This window comes from Oppia nitens, unplaced genomic scaffold (genome assembly GCF_028296485.1).
Source record: "Oppia nitens isolate AA-2021 unplaced genomic scaffold, nextdenovo-longstitch-racon4-pilon3 scaffold16_pilon_pilon_pilon, whole genome shotgun sequence".
NCBI classification, from domain to species: Eukaryota; Metazoa; Arthropoda; class Arachnida; order Sarcoptiformes; family Oppiidae; genus Oppia; species Oppia nitens.
Genome location: NW_026533195.1, coordinates 1136664 through 1152102, shown reverse-complemented (window position 1 = coordinate 1152102; position 15439 = coordinate 1136664). Strand labels below are relative to the sequence as shown.

At 21.7% G+C, this 15439-nt stretch overlaps 4 protein-coding genes and 1 long non-coding RNA gene across 5 annotated transcripts; 4 read left to right on the top strand and 1 right to left on the bottom strand.

Moving 5' to 3' along the window:
• Nucleotides 1-394: 394 nt before the first annotated feature.
• LOC128965244 (uncharacterized) lies at nucleotides 395-3629 on the top strand. Its single transcript, XM_054311895.1, has 9 exons — nucleotides 395-511; nucleotides 656-2374; nucleotides 2452-2534; nucleotides 2607-2677; nucleotides 2749-2971; nucleotides 3034-3161; nucleotides 3289-3363; nucleotides 3443-3528; nucleotides 3606-3629. Exons 1-9 carry the CDS (start codon nucleotides 410-412, stop codon nucleotides 3627-3629), a joined length of 2511 nt encoding a protein of 836 aa, XP_054167870.1. The 5' UTR covers nucleotides 395-409.
• A 2739-nt stretch (nucleotides 3630-6368) lies between these two features.
• Nucleotides 6369-6779, top strand: LOC128965158 (uncharacterized). Its single transcript, XR_008484684.1, has 3 exons — nucleotides 6369-6479; nucleotides 6560-6642; nucleotides 6714-6779. It is a non-coding gene; the product is annotated as an uncharacterized LOC128965158 (long non-coding RNA).
• A 33-nt stretch (nucleotides 6780-6812) lies between these two features.
• Nucleotides 6813-7608, top strand: LOC128965243 (kelch-like protein 7). Its single transcript, XM_054311894.1, has 5 exons — nucleotides 6813-6868; nucleotides 6970-7097; nucleotides 7247-7321; nucleotides 7411-7496; nucleotides 7585-7608. The coding sequence occupies exons 1-5, from the start codon at nucleotides 6855-6857 to the stop codon at nucleotides 7606-7608; spliced, it is 327 nt and encodes a 108-aa protein (XP_054167869.1). The 5' UTR covers nucleotides 6813-6854.
• A 946-nt stretch (nucleotides 7609-8554) lies between these two features.
• LOC128965100 (kelch-like protein 4) lies at nucleotides 8555-15162 on the top strand. The gene is made up of 9 exons (XM_054311752.1): nucleotides 8555-8705; nucleotides 13343-13816; nucleotides 13888-13970; nucleotides 14058-14128; nucleotides 14208-14430; nucleotides 14505-14638; nucleotides 14785-14859; nucleotides 14970-15055; nucleotides 15133-15162. The coding sequence occupies exons 1-9, from the start codon at nucleotides 8670-8672 to the stop codon at nucleotides 15154-15156; spliced, it is 1206 nt and encodes a 401-aa protein (XP_054167727.1). The 5' UTR covers nucleotides 8555-8669; the 3' UTR covers nucleotides 15157-15162.
• Nucleotides 10198-12444, bottom strand: LOC128965102 (kelch-like protein 28). The gene is made up of 8 exons (XM_054311753.1): nucleotides 12410-12444; nucleotides 12145-12330; nucleotides 11976-12079; nucleotides 11853-11917; nucleotides 10795-10999; nucleotides 10590-10702; nucleotides 10329-10498; nucleotides 10198-10262 (listed from the first exon to the last, which is right to left on the bottom strand). The coding sequence occupies exons 1-8, from the start codon at nucleotides 12437-12439 to the stop codon at nucleotides 10248-10250; spliced, it is 888 nt and encodes a 295-aa protein (XP_054167728.1). The 5' UTR covers nucleotides 12440-12444; the 3' UTR covers nucleotides 10198-10247.
• Nucleotides 15163-15439: the final 277 nt, after the last annotated feature.

Sequence of the window (15439 nt, the reverse complement as noted above, 5' to 3'; positions counted from 1 at the left end):
AACTATTTTAAATCAGTTTTTAATGAATTATTATTTATTATAATATTGAGAAATATTTTTAATTGATTATACTTGCTTAATTTATATTATAATTTTATTACCTTGTTTTTAATATTAATATTTTAACACAGATACAACAATATAAATAATAAATATTATCATTTATTATCTAAAGTATTATTAAAAATTTATTACTGTTGATTATTATTTTGGAAAAACAAAACTATAAAGATAGAAATTATTAATTAATTTGTACTAGTGTATTAGTAATAAAAAAATATAATTATTTCATAATTTGTAATTTTATTACATATATATTTAAGTATAACAAATTAAATTTATCATTTATTATAATTAATAATAGTAATTAATTTATATTTAATAAAACAAAAAACAATTAACAAGAAAAATGTTAAAATATTCAAGTATTCTATTTATATTATATTTTACCAACTATTGTACATCATTAAATTTAAGTAATTTAACATTTTTTAATCAATTAATACAAAAGGTATACTGTAGAAAATACAATTATTTTTTAAATAAATTTTAACATATATTTTAATATATATTTTAACATATATTTTAACATATATTTTAACATATATTTTAACATATATTTTAACATATATTTATTTTTTTACAAAAATTTTAGTCAAGTTACTCATTAATAAATGTTGATCCATATCCAACTGCATCACTGGGACGGGTGGCTGAATTGGGCGAATTTTATGATGCACGTACCGATAACTTTATCAAGATAAATTTATTTTCCGATAAAGTACCCAGCTCACTAATATCATCAACCGATAATGCTTGTACCGATATGAAATTTTCAATGGCCAATTCATTGCAAGATAAATTCAATGAACTAGATGTCGACGCTAGACTACAATTATCATTTAGGGCCGGTCTAGTCGATGTTGAACTAGGTGGTTCAGCTAACTATCTGCAACATAATAAACATAGTGCACGTAGCGCACGGGTAACCCTAATTGAATCCATTAATACCCGATTCGAGTCACTTAGTCTAACTGATCGGGGCTTTAAAAATCTAATCAATTTTGATGCCTTATCCCGTTTTGACGTGACTCACATACTGGTCGGTATTCAATGGGGCGGTAAACTAGTGTTGGATGTCGAAGATAGTAACCAGTTTAAGGATGATATTAAAAATGTACAAGGTAGTATGAATGTTAATATAAAAGCCCTGTTACTGCAAATATCCGGGGATGCATCGGTAAACTATACGGACACTAGTCTATCGAATATAACCGGCTATTCGTTTAGATTGTTTGGCGATATTCTACCCGATATTGTACCGCAAAACATTGTGGACGCCCTTATATTTATGAAATCGGCACCTGGTCAATTAAAATCGGGTAACTTTGGTCGGGGTAAACAAATATCCTATATATTGACACCGGTAAATGTTTTACGCAAACTACTTGACCTAGAGATACAAGAGTCGGCATTAATCCATGATATTGGCGAACATATAGTCAAACGATGTGTCAAATTGTTTGACGATATGATGCAAATTGAACAACAATTGAACGATTTGTATACAGATTTAACTAAACAGGAACCGTATGTCAGAGATCATGTAATTATAGAATTGACTGATTTATTAGGTAATTATTCTGTATATAAATCGTTGACAACCCGAGCGTTGAGTGCATTGTTAGTACAAATACGTGCCGGAAATGAAACGGTAGAAAAATTAGAGGAAATCATATTTAAATCGGTTAACGATAGCTATAGTGTTGAGTCAATGAAATTGAAGGTTGGTAAATTTGAACAATTATTAAATCACCTGGTACTAGTCGATTATGTAGCTAATATCAATACTGAAAACGATAAACAATGTATATTAAATAAGCATAGTAATCTAGAAAAATTAATGTTAGAATTCGAAGGTAATAGCTTGTACATTTTATATTATTCATATGATCATGGTAATAATAATAGTCAACAACAAAATAATATAGATGCTATATCAGCCTATAAACAGCTAATAAAAGATAATAAACCTGGTAGAGTTTATTGTTCAATTAACTATGAAATAATTGATCAAGCTAAACAATCGATATTAAAATTGGATGATCATGGTGATTATTTGGAAGCAAAAATTGCCCTGTACAAACAAGGCCGACTAATACAATCAAATGTATTGCCATTGGAAACTAGCAGGGCTTCAATTTATATATGTGGCGGTTATGATGGACAAAATTATCAAGATAAATGCTATCAATTTGATTTACATAAATCAACATGGTCAAATTTGATTGAAATCAAAAATATGTCTATAAAACGTCATCATTTAAAACTAATTGATTTCAATAATATTATGTATGCTATTGGTGGGCGTGATGTATGTATTTTTATTTTATGTTTTTAAAAAAATCAATCTTGCTTATTTATAAAAAAATATATAATATTTATCTTTAGGATATTAGTACCAATTTTGTTGAAACATACGATACCCGAGATAATCTTTGGACACAAATTTCATCGTTAAATATTAGACGAGAGTATTTACAAAATAATTTATAATAATTTCAAATATAATAATAATTTTATTTTATTAATATTATTTTAATTAGTGGTTTAGGAGCTACTGTACTAAATGATACACTATATGTTTGCGGTGGCTATATATCAGATGAACAAACAGGTTATTGATGAAAAATATTATAATTAATAATTTTAATAATATTTAATTTTTGAAAATTTCTTTTATTTAAGGAACAAATTCATGCGAATATTTTCAACAGGAATCAAATGAGTGGAAATTTTTGCCATCAATGTCCCGAAAACATCATTATCACCAATTGATTGCACACTCGGGCTATTTGTATTCAATTGGGGGTAATGTTAATAATGATGATAATAGGCCGTCAAATTTTGTCGAAAAATATGATCTAGCTAATAAATCGTGGACACCTGTAGCTAGTATGATCAATGAAAGGTAAGTGTTATAATTTTATTTTAATTTAATAGGTTTATGTAATTTTTTTCAAAATCACCTAGATCATCGTTTGGTTCAGTATCATTTATGGACAAACTGTATGTATGCGGCGGTAAAGGCTATACAGAGTCGGCGGCACTAAATAGCTGTGAAATGTATGATTCAATTACAGATAAATGGATACAAATTGGTAATTATTGAATGAAAATAATATTTTAAAATTTTTTATATTTTATTCTATTACTTAGATTAATATCAAATATTATTAATTAACTATAATTAATAAATAAATTAATTAATTCAAAAAATTAACCTAGCTCCAATGCAAGAAAAACGTGTTTATATGGAACTATTGAAATACAATGATAAACTATATGCTATTGGAGGAGAAAGTACATTGATTATTTTTTTTAATTTTTAATTTTAATAATTAATAAATTTATTATTAATTTTATTTTTAATTAATGAAAGATTTGAACACATTTGAAGTCTATGATTACAAATCCAATAGTTGGAGTCATACAACACTATTGCCGACAAAAATGTGGGATTTTGGGGTAATTTTTTTAATTGTATCAAAAAATTGTAATTTTAATTAAATATTTTTTTTGTATTTATTTTCATTTAAATATAGGCTGCTGTTATCAAAGAAGTGTAGTACTAATTAATTAAAAAAATTTTGATTTTTATTAAAATTATTTTAATATTATAAAAAAATTATTTTAATTAATTAATTTACAGAATTAATAAAATTAAAACAATAAAACTTTTACAATTAATATATATAAAATATATAATAATAAAATGTAAACACAAATTATTTAAACAGTTTTAATTAAAATAGTTTTTATATTACAGTATATAACTTTTGTATAAATTTATATAATTGTATAAATATATTATCAATATATTGTAGTATAAATTATGAAATAATAAAAAAATTATAGTGATTTTTCATTTATAAATGTAATTAAATGTTATTATTTTTTTATATAGCAGTTATTTTTATCTTATAGTTTTATTTATTTTATCAGTAATAAAATTACACAGCAATAGTATTTTTTATATTTGAAAAATATCATAAATATTTTTATTTTCTATCTATTTTATAGATGCCTTAATAAAACTTATATTGCAATGAAATACTAGAATATTTAATCATTTAATAATTTTAGATAATATTTTTATTATGGTGTTTATAAAAAAAGTTTACTTTTTTTAGTGTTTTATAAGTAAATTAAAGCATTGAAATTAATATTATAATAAAATAATAAAATGGTTTTATTTAATACCTATAATAAATAAAATAATTTTAATTATTGTTAATTAATTAATTTATGTTTTCTACTACTGTATTAGTAATCAAAAAAATAAACTAAACTTATTACATAATTTTTTATTTTATTACATATATGTATTTAAGTATAACAAATTATTTTTAATATTTTATTAATTTATTAAAAAAACTATTATAGAAAAAAAATGTATTGTTTTTTTTAAATCTTAGTGATTAGTTTATTAAACAAACAAAAAATCACAATTATATGAAAAATGTTAAAATATTTAAGTATCAATATTATTTTAATAATATATTGTATTAACTATTGTACAACATTAAATTTAAGTAATTTAACAATATTTAATCAATTAATAAAAAAGGTATTCAACTGTATATATATAAAAAATAATAATTATTTATTTTTTTATATAAATTTTTTTAACATATATTTATTATTTATTTACCCACAAAAATTTCTAGTCAAGTAAACCATTAATAAGTGTTAGTCCATTGAAAACTGCTGCACTGGGACGGGTGGCTGAATTGGGCGAATTTTATGATGCACGTACCGATAATTTTATTGGGATCAATTTATTTTCAAATAAAGTACCCAGCTCACTGGTATCATCAACCGATAATGCCTATACCAGTATGAAATTTTCAATGGCCAATACATTGCTGGATAAATTCAATGAACTAGATATCGATGACGGTCTACAATTATCATATATAAGCAAATCAATCGAAATTCAACTAGATGGTTCTGGTAAATATCTGCAACATAGTAAACATAATGCACGTAGCGCCAGGGTAGCCCTAATTGAATCGATAAATACCCGTTTCGAGTCCCTGAGCTTAACTGATCAGGGATTGAAAACACTGATCAATTTCGATGCCTTATCCCGTTTTGATGTGACTCACATATTGGTCGGTATTCAATGGGGCGGTAAACTAGTGTTGCAAGTTGAAGATAGTAACCAATCCAATGATGATCAACTAATTGTACAGGGTAGTTTATATGCCAATATAACAAATACAATGTTAAATATATCGGGTAATATATCATCGATAAGTATATCGGGTAATACATCGATAAACTATACGGACACTAGTCTATCGAATATAACCCGCTATTCGTTTGAATTGTTTGGCGATATTCTACCCGATATTGTTCCGCAAAACATTGTGGACGCCCTAATATTTATGAAATCGGCACCTGGTCAATTAAAATCGGGTAACTTGGGTCGGGGTAAACAAATCGGTTATGTATTGACACCGGTAAATGTTTTACGCAAACTACTTGACCTAGAGATACAAGAGTCGGCACTAATCCATGATATCGGCGAACATATAGTTCAACGATGTGTCCAATTGTTTGACGATATGTCGCAAATTGAACAACAATTGAACGATTTGTATACAGATATCACTAAAAAGGAACCGTATGTTAGAGATTCGGTAGTCATAGAATTGACTGATTTATTGGGTAATTATTCTGTATATAAATCGTTGACTACCCGAGCGTTGAGTACTTTGATGGTTCAGATAAGGGCCGGAAATGAATCGGTAGATAAATTGGAGGAAATAATATTGAAATCTGTTAACGATAGCTATAGTGTTGAGTCAATGAAATTGAAGCTTGGTAAATTTGAACTACTTAAAAATCACCTGGTACTAGTTGATTATATAGCTAATATACCCAATGACAACAATAAGCAATGTATATTAAATAAGCATAGTAATCTAGAAAAATTAATCTTAGAACTCGAAAATAATACCATGTACATTTTATTTTATTCATATGACCATGATAATAGTTATAATAATAGTCGACAACAAAATAATATAGATGCTATATCAGCGTATAGACAGCTAATAGAAAACGATCCAGATCATACTGTTTTTTGTTCAATTAACTATGAAATAATTGATCAAGCTAAACAATCGATATTAATATTGGATAATGATGATTTTTGGGAACCAAAAATTAGCCTGTTCAAACAAGGCCGACAAATACAATCAAATGTTTTGCAATTGGAAACTAGCCTGGCTAGTATTTATATTTGTGGCGGCTATGATGGACAAAATTATCAAGCTAATTGTTATAAATTTGACTTACATAAATCAACATGGTCAACTTTGAATGAAAATGGCAAAATGTTAGTAAAACGTCATCATTTAAAACTAATTGATTTCAATAATATGATCTATGCTATTGGTGGACGTGATGTATGTATTTTACTTATTTTATTTTTTTTAAAAATCAATCTAGCTTATTTTTAAAAAAATATATAAATTATTATTTATAGGATATTAGTACCAATTTTGTTGAAACATATGATACCCAAACTAATCATTGGAAACAAATTTCATCGTTAAATATTAGACGAGAGTATTTAAAAATTAATTTTATAATAATTAAAACATTTTTTAAAATAAAAACTTAAAACATTATTTAATTAGTGGTTTAGGAGCTACTGTCCAAAATAATACACTATATGTTTGCGGTGGCTATATATCAGATGAAAAAACAGGCATTTTTTTTATATAAATTTTGTCGAAAAATATGATCTAGCTAATAAATCGTGGACACCAGTAGCTAGTATGATTAATGAAAGGTAACTGTGTAATAATTTTTGTTTTAACTTAATAATTTTTAAAAAAATATTTATATGTAGTTTATTAATTATTAAATATATTTTTTTCAAAACTAACCTAGATCATCGTTTGGTTCAGTATCATTTATGGACAAACTGTATATATGCGGCGGTAAAGGCTATACAGAGTCGGCGCCACTAAATAGTTGTGAAATGTATGATTCAATTACAGATAAATGGATACAAATAGGTAATTATTTTAGTGAATTAAAAAAAAAATATTTTTCAAAAATAATTATTTAATTAAAATCTAATAATAATGATAATAAATCACTTATAATTTTAATATTAAATATTATTAATTGACACTAATTAATTAATTCAAAAAAATTATCCTAGCTCCAATGCAAGAAAAACGTGTTTATATGGAACTATTGAAATACAATGATAAACTCTATGCTATTGGAGGAGAAAGTACATTGATTAAATTTTTTTAATTTTTAATTTTACTATATTTTATAAATAACAAAAAAAATACTAAATTATAATTTTTTTAATGAAAGATTTGAACACATTTGAAGTCTATGATTACAAATCCAATAGTTGGAGTCATACAACACTATTGCCGACAAAAATGTGGGATTTTGGGGTAATTTGTTATTATTTTTATCAAATAATTTTAAAATTAATTAAATAAATTGTTTTTTTTTGTATTTATTTGTTTTATCTAAATATAGGCTACAGTTATCAAAGAAGTGTAATACTAATTTTATTTTTATTAAAATTATTTTAATATCATTTAAAAAAAATTATGCTTTATTAATTTAATAAAATTAATTATATTATAATTATGATTATAATAATTACATATATAAATTTTATCTAATTTAATAAAATTAAAACAATAAAACTATTACAATTAATATATTTAAAAAAATATAATAATAAAATGTTAACACATATTAATTAAAAACAGATTTAATTAAAATAGTTTTTATATTATATAACTTTTGTATAAGTGTATATAATTGTATAAATATATTATCAATATATATTGTAATATAAATTGTGAAATAATAAAAAATTATCGTAATTTTTATTTTATAAATGTAATTAATTTTTATTATTTTTATCTTATATTTATATTAAACCAGTAATAAAATTACACAACAATAGTATTTTTAATTTTAAAAACATGTCATAAATATTTTTATTTCTATCTATTTTATAGATTTAGTTATAAAACTTATATTGCAATAAAATACATAATATTTTTATCATTTAATAATTTTAGATAATATTTTATTATGTTGTTATTTAAAAGTTTAATTTTTATTTTATTGTTTTATAAGTAAATTAAAGTATTGAAATTAATATTATAATAAAATAGTTTTACTTAATACTTATAATAAAGATAAAAAATTAAATAATTAGTCGTAATTATTGAAATTAAAAAACTAACAACTCAATTAATACTAATTTTTTAGTCTATAACTTATTATTTTATAATAAAATAATTTTAAAAGTTTATATTTAAAATGTTTATAATATATCTATTTAATTAATTAATTATACTTAATAATGAATTATAATATTGAAAAAACAAGCGTAATAAATAATTTTTAAAATAATTTTTTAAAAAAATAAATAGGATGTGACCCTGATCGAAAACAATATCATTGTCCCAATAGTATATGGTGTTGTCGATATAATACATACGGTAGCAAACATTATGCTGATAATTGTCCCGATGGACAACACATATGTATTGAACAATGTTGCGATAAACAAATGCATTACTATTGTCGTAGAAGTGGAATAAATGATGTTAATAATGGATACTATTGTAAATATGAAGGTAAGGAAATTAATAGTAATAGTAATAGTAATAGTAATAGTAATAGTAATAGTAATAGTAATAGTAATAGTAATAGTAATAGTAATAGTAATAGTAATAGTAATAGTAATAGTAATAGTAATAGTAATAGTAATAGTAATAGTAATAGTAATAGTAATAGTAATAGTAATAGTAATAGTAATAGTAATAGTAATAGTAATAGTAATAGTAATAGTAATAGTAATAGTAATAGTAATAGTAATAGTAATAGTAATAGTAATAGTAATAGTAATAGTAATAGTAATAGTAATAGTAATAGTAATAGTAATAGTAATAGTAATAGTAATAGTAATAGTAATAGTAATAGTAATAGTAATAGTAATAGTAATAGTAATAGTAATAGTAATAGTAATAGTAATAGTAATAGTAATAGTAATAGTAATAGTAATAGTAATAGTAATAGTAATAGTAATAGTAATAGTAATAGTAATAGTAATAGTAATAGTAATAGTAATAGTAATAGTAATAGTAATAGTAATAGTAAACAACTAGTATAGGACGCATATATATTGTGATCCATACAACCCAGACCCCCAGTTTCACCAACCCACCAAGTCGGTTACAGTATATATAGTTTATAAAAAATTTCTATAAAAACTAATGAAATTTATTTTATTATGATCTAAATATTAATTTTTATATTAATTTCTAATTATACTATTTAATACATAATAATTAAAATGAAATATTTAAAAGCTAACAAATTTACTATGTTAATTTATTGAACAATTTGTTTGTCCATGGACAATAATTCAAAATAATAATTATCCAAGGTAAAAAATATTTTTATAAATAATTAAAAAAAGCTTAATAATTTTAATTGTAAAATAATTATTAAAAGAAAAATATTAAATTTATGCATAATATTTATTTTATGAACATTTAAATAAAAAAAATGATAAAAAGTAATAAATACATAGTTATAATAGTTGTTTACTAAAAATAAATTACAATTTTATTCAATATAAAATTATCTACAACTTTGCCATCTGGTAATTTTTTAATTTAACTTAGTGATGAATAGATAATTGTAATTAATATCCGCCGTCGCTGATTAAGACAGTTTAATATTATAATTTTTATTACAACAAAATAAAAATCTTAATCCATGATGTCACTTAATTTGTTATTTGCTTTACAAGTTTTCACACAGCTATTAGCATTGCCATTCCTGCCGCAAACATACATTTTATCACTAAATAATTCTGAATTTATAGAGTATTTATTGATAAAAATTAAGTATAAAAAAAATAATAATTTTTAACATATAATTAATTAATTAAACAATAATAATAAATCATGTAGCTAAATTTATTGATTTATTTAAATAATTTTATATTAAATTTATTATTTAAAAAATTTAACAAAAATATAGTTTAATACATTTAAATTAATAATTTTGAATTGAATTAATAATTAAATAAAATGTTTGTAAACAATAATAATTGTATATATATAATATTATTATATTATTATAATATTATGTATTTAAAAAATATCTAATTATAAAACTGCAACCTATTTATTATTTGGAAAAAAGTATTTAAAAATAAACTTATTATTTAAATAAAAATAATAAAATACCGCATGATTGTTGGCATCATATGGTAGTGAATCGGTTAGAAACCATTGATCAGATTTATAATCATAAATCTCAACTGAACTACTGTAATCTTGTCTTTCTGATCCCAATGCAAATATTTTGTAATTGAAAGCAATTATTTGAAAAAAATACCTTGGATTGATAAATGATGCTTATAAAAACAAAATAATATTTTTTTATTATTTAATCAAATATTTTGAATAGTAGTTTTAAATAAATTTTTTATATTTAATTTTATTTACAAATAGTTATCCATGTATTTTTATCTGAATCATATTTTTCGCAAGTTTTTTCACTATTTAGACCACCACAGATATAAATTGTATTTAAAAATACAGTTGCACCAAATGAATCTCTTTTAAATAAGAAAAAATAAATAAAAAATTATAAAACAAAAACAATAAATATATATTGTAATGTACTTTAATTTAATAAATAAATTTTTACCTTGGATAGTTTGTATTCTGTATAAAATTCCATTGATTAGTTTTTAAGCTATATCTTTCAACTGAAGAATATAATCCAGATCCTCCGATAGCATAAATAAAACCATTGTTTGCTATTAGTTGAAAATTATATCTTGCTAAAATCATTGGTTTAATAAATTGCCATAAATTTGTTTTTGATGAAAACGTTTCACATGATTTAATAGCTATAGAAAATATTATATATAATGTAAAAAGGCGTTTAGTATATTAGTCCCCGACGAATTCCCTAAAAATTATTTAACCAATAATGATAAATTATTTATCTAAAAAGTATATTATAAAGTATCATATTCGTGATATTATGCATTATTTTTTTATAAATTTAAATAACGTGCTTTTATTTCACAGGATGTTTGCAAACCTCTAGGTCCAAACTAAAACCAAAACCAAAAGAATAAAATTCTAACTGCAGTATTTATAGAGCATAAATTATTAATTTATTTAAATAAAAATATTTTGAAATTGGTATTTTTTAAATTATTTTATGAATAATAATCACAGATAAAATTAGCATAAATTATTGATATTAAATATTTATTAAATGCAGTTTTAAAATCTATTTCGAATATTTGAAGATAATGTAATTTAATTGAAATTCGATTATCTAAAAAAATACTTGAGATATATTGTAAAATATTGTTTTTAATATTGATATTATTTTATATAAATTATTATTATATTATAATATATATTTATTAATATATCTGTGATAAAAAATTTATTTTTTGAACAATTTAATTCAATTTTTGCTTTAAATTTTAAGATCTATAAACATACAATTATTCTAAAGTATATGATTTTAATTTGGACCTAGTGGTTTGCAAACATTCCGAGATAAATGTGATCAATTGATCAAAATATAAAATAAAATAGTGTATTATATCACGCATATGTTATTTTATAATATACTTTTAACATAAATAATTTCTATTGGTTAAAAAATATTTAAGAAAAGCGCCGAGAATATTATATTGAATTTTGTTATATATGTTTGTTTTAGAATTAATTTTACTATACCTTTTCCATTATTATAGCCACCACATACATAAATTTTATTTTCAATAACAGTTGAACTCATAGCTCTATAAATAAATTTATTAAATATATTAAAAACTATTATAATATTTGATATTTATTTACAATCTTTTAATATTTAACGGTTTAGATAATGTCCAATTAGTTGATTTTGGATCATATGTTTCGACTGAGCTTAATTCATTGTTATACTGTTGTGACTGAGCTTTCTTTTTTTATTAACAAAAATAAATTACAATAAAATAATTATTTGCAAAATCTTTGCATTACTTACATTCAATCCTCCAATAGCATAAAGATTTTCATCATAAGTTACCAAACTGAAATATCCACGTTGATAATTCATATTTTTAATTGATTGCCAATTGCCTTGATTTTCATCATATTTTATACATTTTGCTGAATATTGATCAATACTAAAACCTCCGCACAAATAAATAAATTTATTTGTATTAGTTTTCTAATTAAAAAAATTAATTATAATATATACATTTATATATATATAATAGTATTCAACAAAAATCATTAAAAATGCTTACATTTTGTTGTTGAATACTTTCAGTGAACATAAAAATTATTAAATAATTTAATATAGAAAGTTTAGTTATAAGCGTTAAATAATTCCTCATATTTAATTAATATTTAATAATCATTAATAAAACAATAAGAAAAAATTACAATAAAATTATTAGTTTTTTTTAAAAAATACTCATCTTTTATAGAAACATTTTAATAAGATAGATATAATAACAAAATTATAAATATGACTCTTTTAATCTTATAATTTATTTGATATCTATTGATAACTATTATAAAATTTATAATTTATATTATATAGTAATTTACTAATTATTTTATTTTAACATTAAGATATGTTTAAATTGGTTTTTATAAATTAATTAATATTTTTAATTTTATTACTTTGTATTTTAATATTAACTTTTTAACACAGATATAAATTTATAAATAATTATTCATTATAATCACTAGCATTATAAAAATTTATTACAATTAACTTTATTTTGAAAAACAAAACTATAAAGATAAACCATTTTAATTATTGTTATCTAATTAATGTTTTCTATTACTATATATGCAATTTAAAATAAAATTATTACAAAATTATATTTATTACACAATTTTATTACATATATATATTTAAGTATAATCAAATAAATTTTTTATTTTTTTAAAATAATCGCAATCAATTAGTTTATCAAACAAAAAAACAATTAAATTAAAATGTTAAAATATTCTAGTATTATTTTTATATTATATTGTACTAACTATTGTACAGCATTAAATTTAAGTAATTTAACATTATTTAATCAATTAGTATAACATGTATACTGTATAAATAAAAGTTATAATATTTATTATTACAACTGTATATATATATAAACAAATAATTTTTATTTTATTAATTTTTTTATATAAATTTTAAATTATATTTATTTACAAAAAATTTTTAGTCAAGTAAACACTTAATAAGTGTTATTCCATTGAAAACTCCATCACTGGGACGAGTGGCTGATTTGGGCGAATTTTATTATGCACGTACCGATAATTTTATCGGGATCAATTTATTTACTAATAAGGTACCCGGCTCACTAGTATCATCAAACGATAATGCCTACACAAATATGAAATTTTCAATGGCCAGTACATTGCACGATAAATTCAATGAACTAGATGTCGATGCTAGCCTTCAGCTATCTTTTATGGCGGGTTCAGTAAAAATTGAACTAGGTGGTTCAGCTAAATACTTGCAACATAATAAACATAGTCGACGTAGTGCACGGATAGCCCTAATTGAATCGATAAATACACGTTTCGAGTCCCTGAGTCTAACTGATCAGAGCTTAAAAAATCTAATAAATTTCGATGCCTTATCCCGTTTTGACGTGACTCACATACTGGTCGGTATTGCTATTGATGGCCGTGATGTATGTATTTTTATTTTATGTTTTTAAAAAATCAATCTTGCTTATTTTTTAAAAATTATGATTATTTTTAGGATATTAGTACCAATTTTGTTGAAACATACGATACCCGAGATAATCTTTGGACACAAATTTCATCGTTAAATATTAGACGAGAGTATTTACAAAATAATTTATAATAATTTCAAATATGATAATAATTTTTTATAAATAATTAATATTAAAAAAAATTTATTTTAATTAGTGGTTTAGGAGCTACTGTACTAAATGATACACTATATGTTTGCGGTGGCTATATATCAGATGAACAAACAGGTAATTGATGAAAAATATTATAATTAATAATTTTAATAATTTAATAATATTTAATTTTTGAAAATTTCTTTTTTTTAAGGAACAAATTCATGCGAATATTTTAAACAGGAATCAAATGAGTGGAAATTTTTGCCATCAATGACCCGAAAACATCATTATCACCAATTGGTTGCACACTCGGGCTATTTGTATTCAATTGGGGGTAATGTTAATAATGATGATAATAGGGCATCAAATTTTGTTGAAAAATATGATCTAGCTAATAAATCGTGGACACCTGTAGCTAGTATGATCAATGAAAGGTGAAAGTATTTTTGTTATTTTATAATATGTTTTTTTTTTAATTAAATAATTTTTTTTTTCAAAACTTACCTAGATCATCATTTGGTTCAGTATCATTTATGGACAAACTGTATGTATGCGGCGGTCAGGACGCCAGCGACGACACAGGGAATGCGCTAAATAGCTGTGAAATTTATGATTCAATTAGCGATAAATGGATACAAATGGGTATAAAAATATTTATATATATATAATTATAAATCTATTTAGTATTATATAATTTTTTTATTAAAAGTATTATTATCTATATCACTTATAATTTAATATTAGTTATTAATTAACTTTAATTAATTAATTACTAAAAATTATCCTAGCTCCAATGCAAGAAACACGTGTTTATATGGAATTATTGAAATACAATGATAAACTATACGCTATTGGAGGAGAAAGTACATTGATAAATTTTTTAAAATTTTTAATTTTCTATATTTTATAACTAATAACTAAAAATTTACTAAATTATAAATTTATTATTAATTTTATTTTTAATTAATTAAAGATTTGAACACATTTGAAGTCTATGATTATAAATCTAATAGTTGGAGTCATACAACACTATTGCCGACAAAAATGTGGGATTTTGGGGTAATTTATTTAATTGTATCAAAAAATTGTAATTTTAATTAAATAATTTTTTTGTATTCATTTTCATTTAAATATAGGCTGCTGTTATCAAAGAAGTGTAATACTAATTATTAAAAAAATTTTTTATTTTTATTAAAATTATTTTAGTATTATAAAAAATTATTATTCTTAATTAATTTAATAAAATTAATTATATTATGATTATAATTAGGATTGTAATTATAATAATTATTATATATATAAATTTTATCTCATTTAATAAAATTAAAACAATAAAACTATATAATTAATATAATAATAAATATAATAATAAAATGTAAACATATATTAATAAAACAGTTTTAATTAAAATAGTTTTTATATTATATAACTTTTGTATAAGTT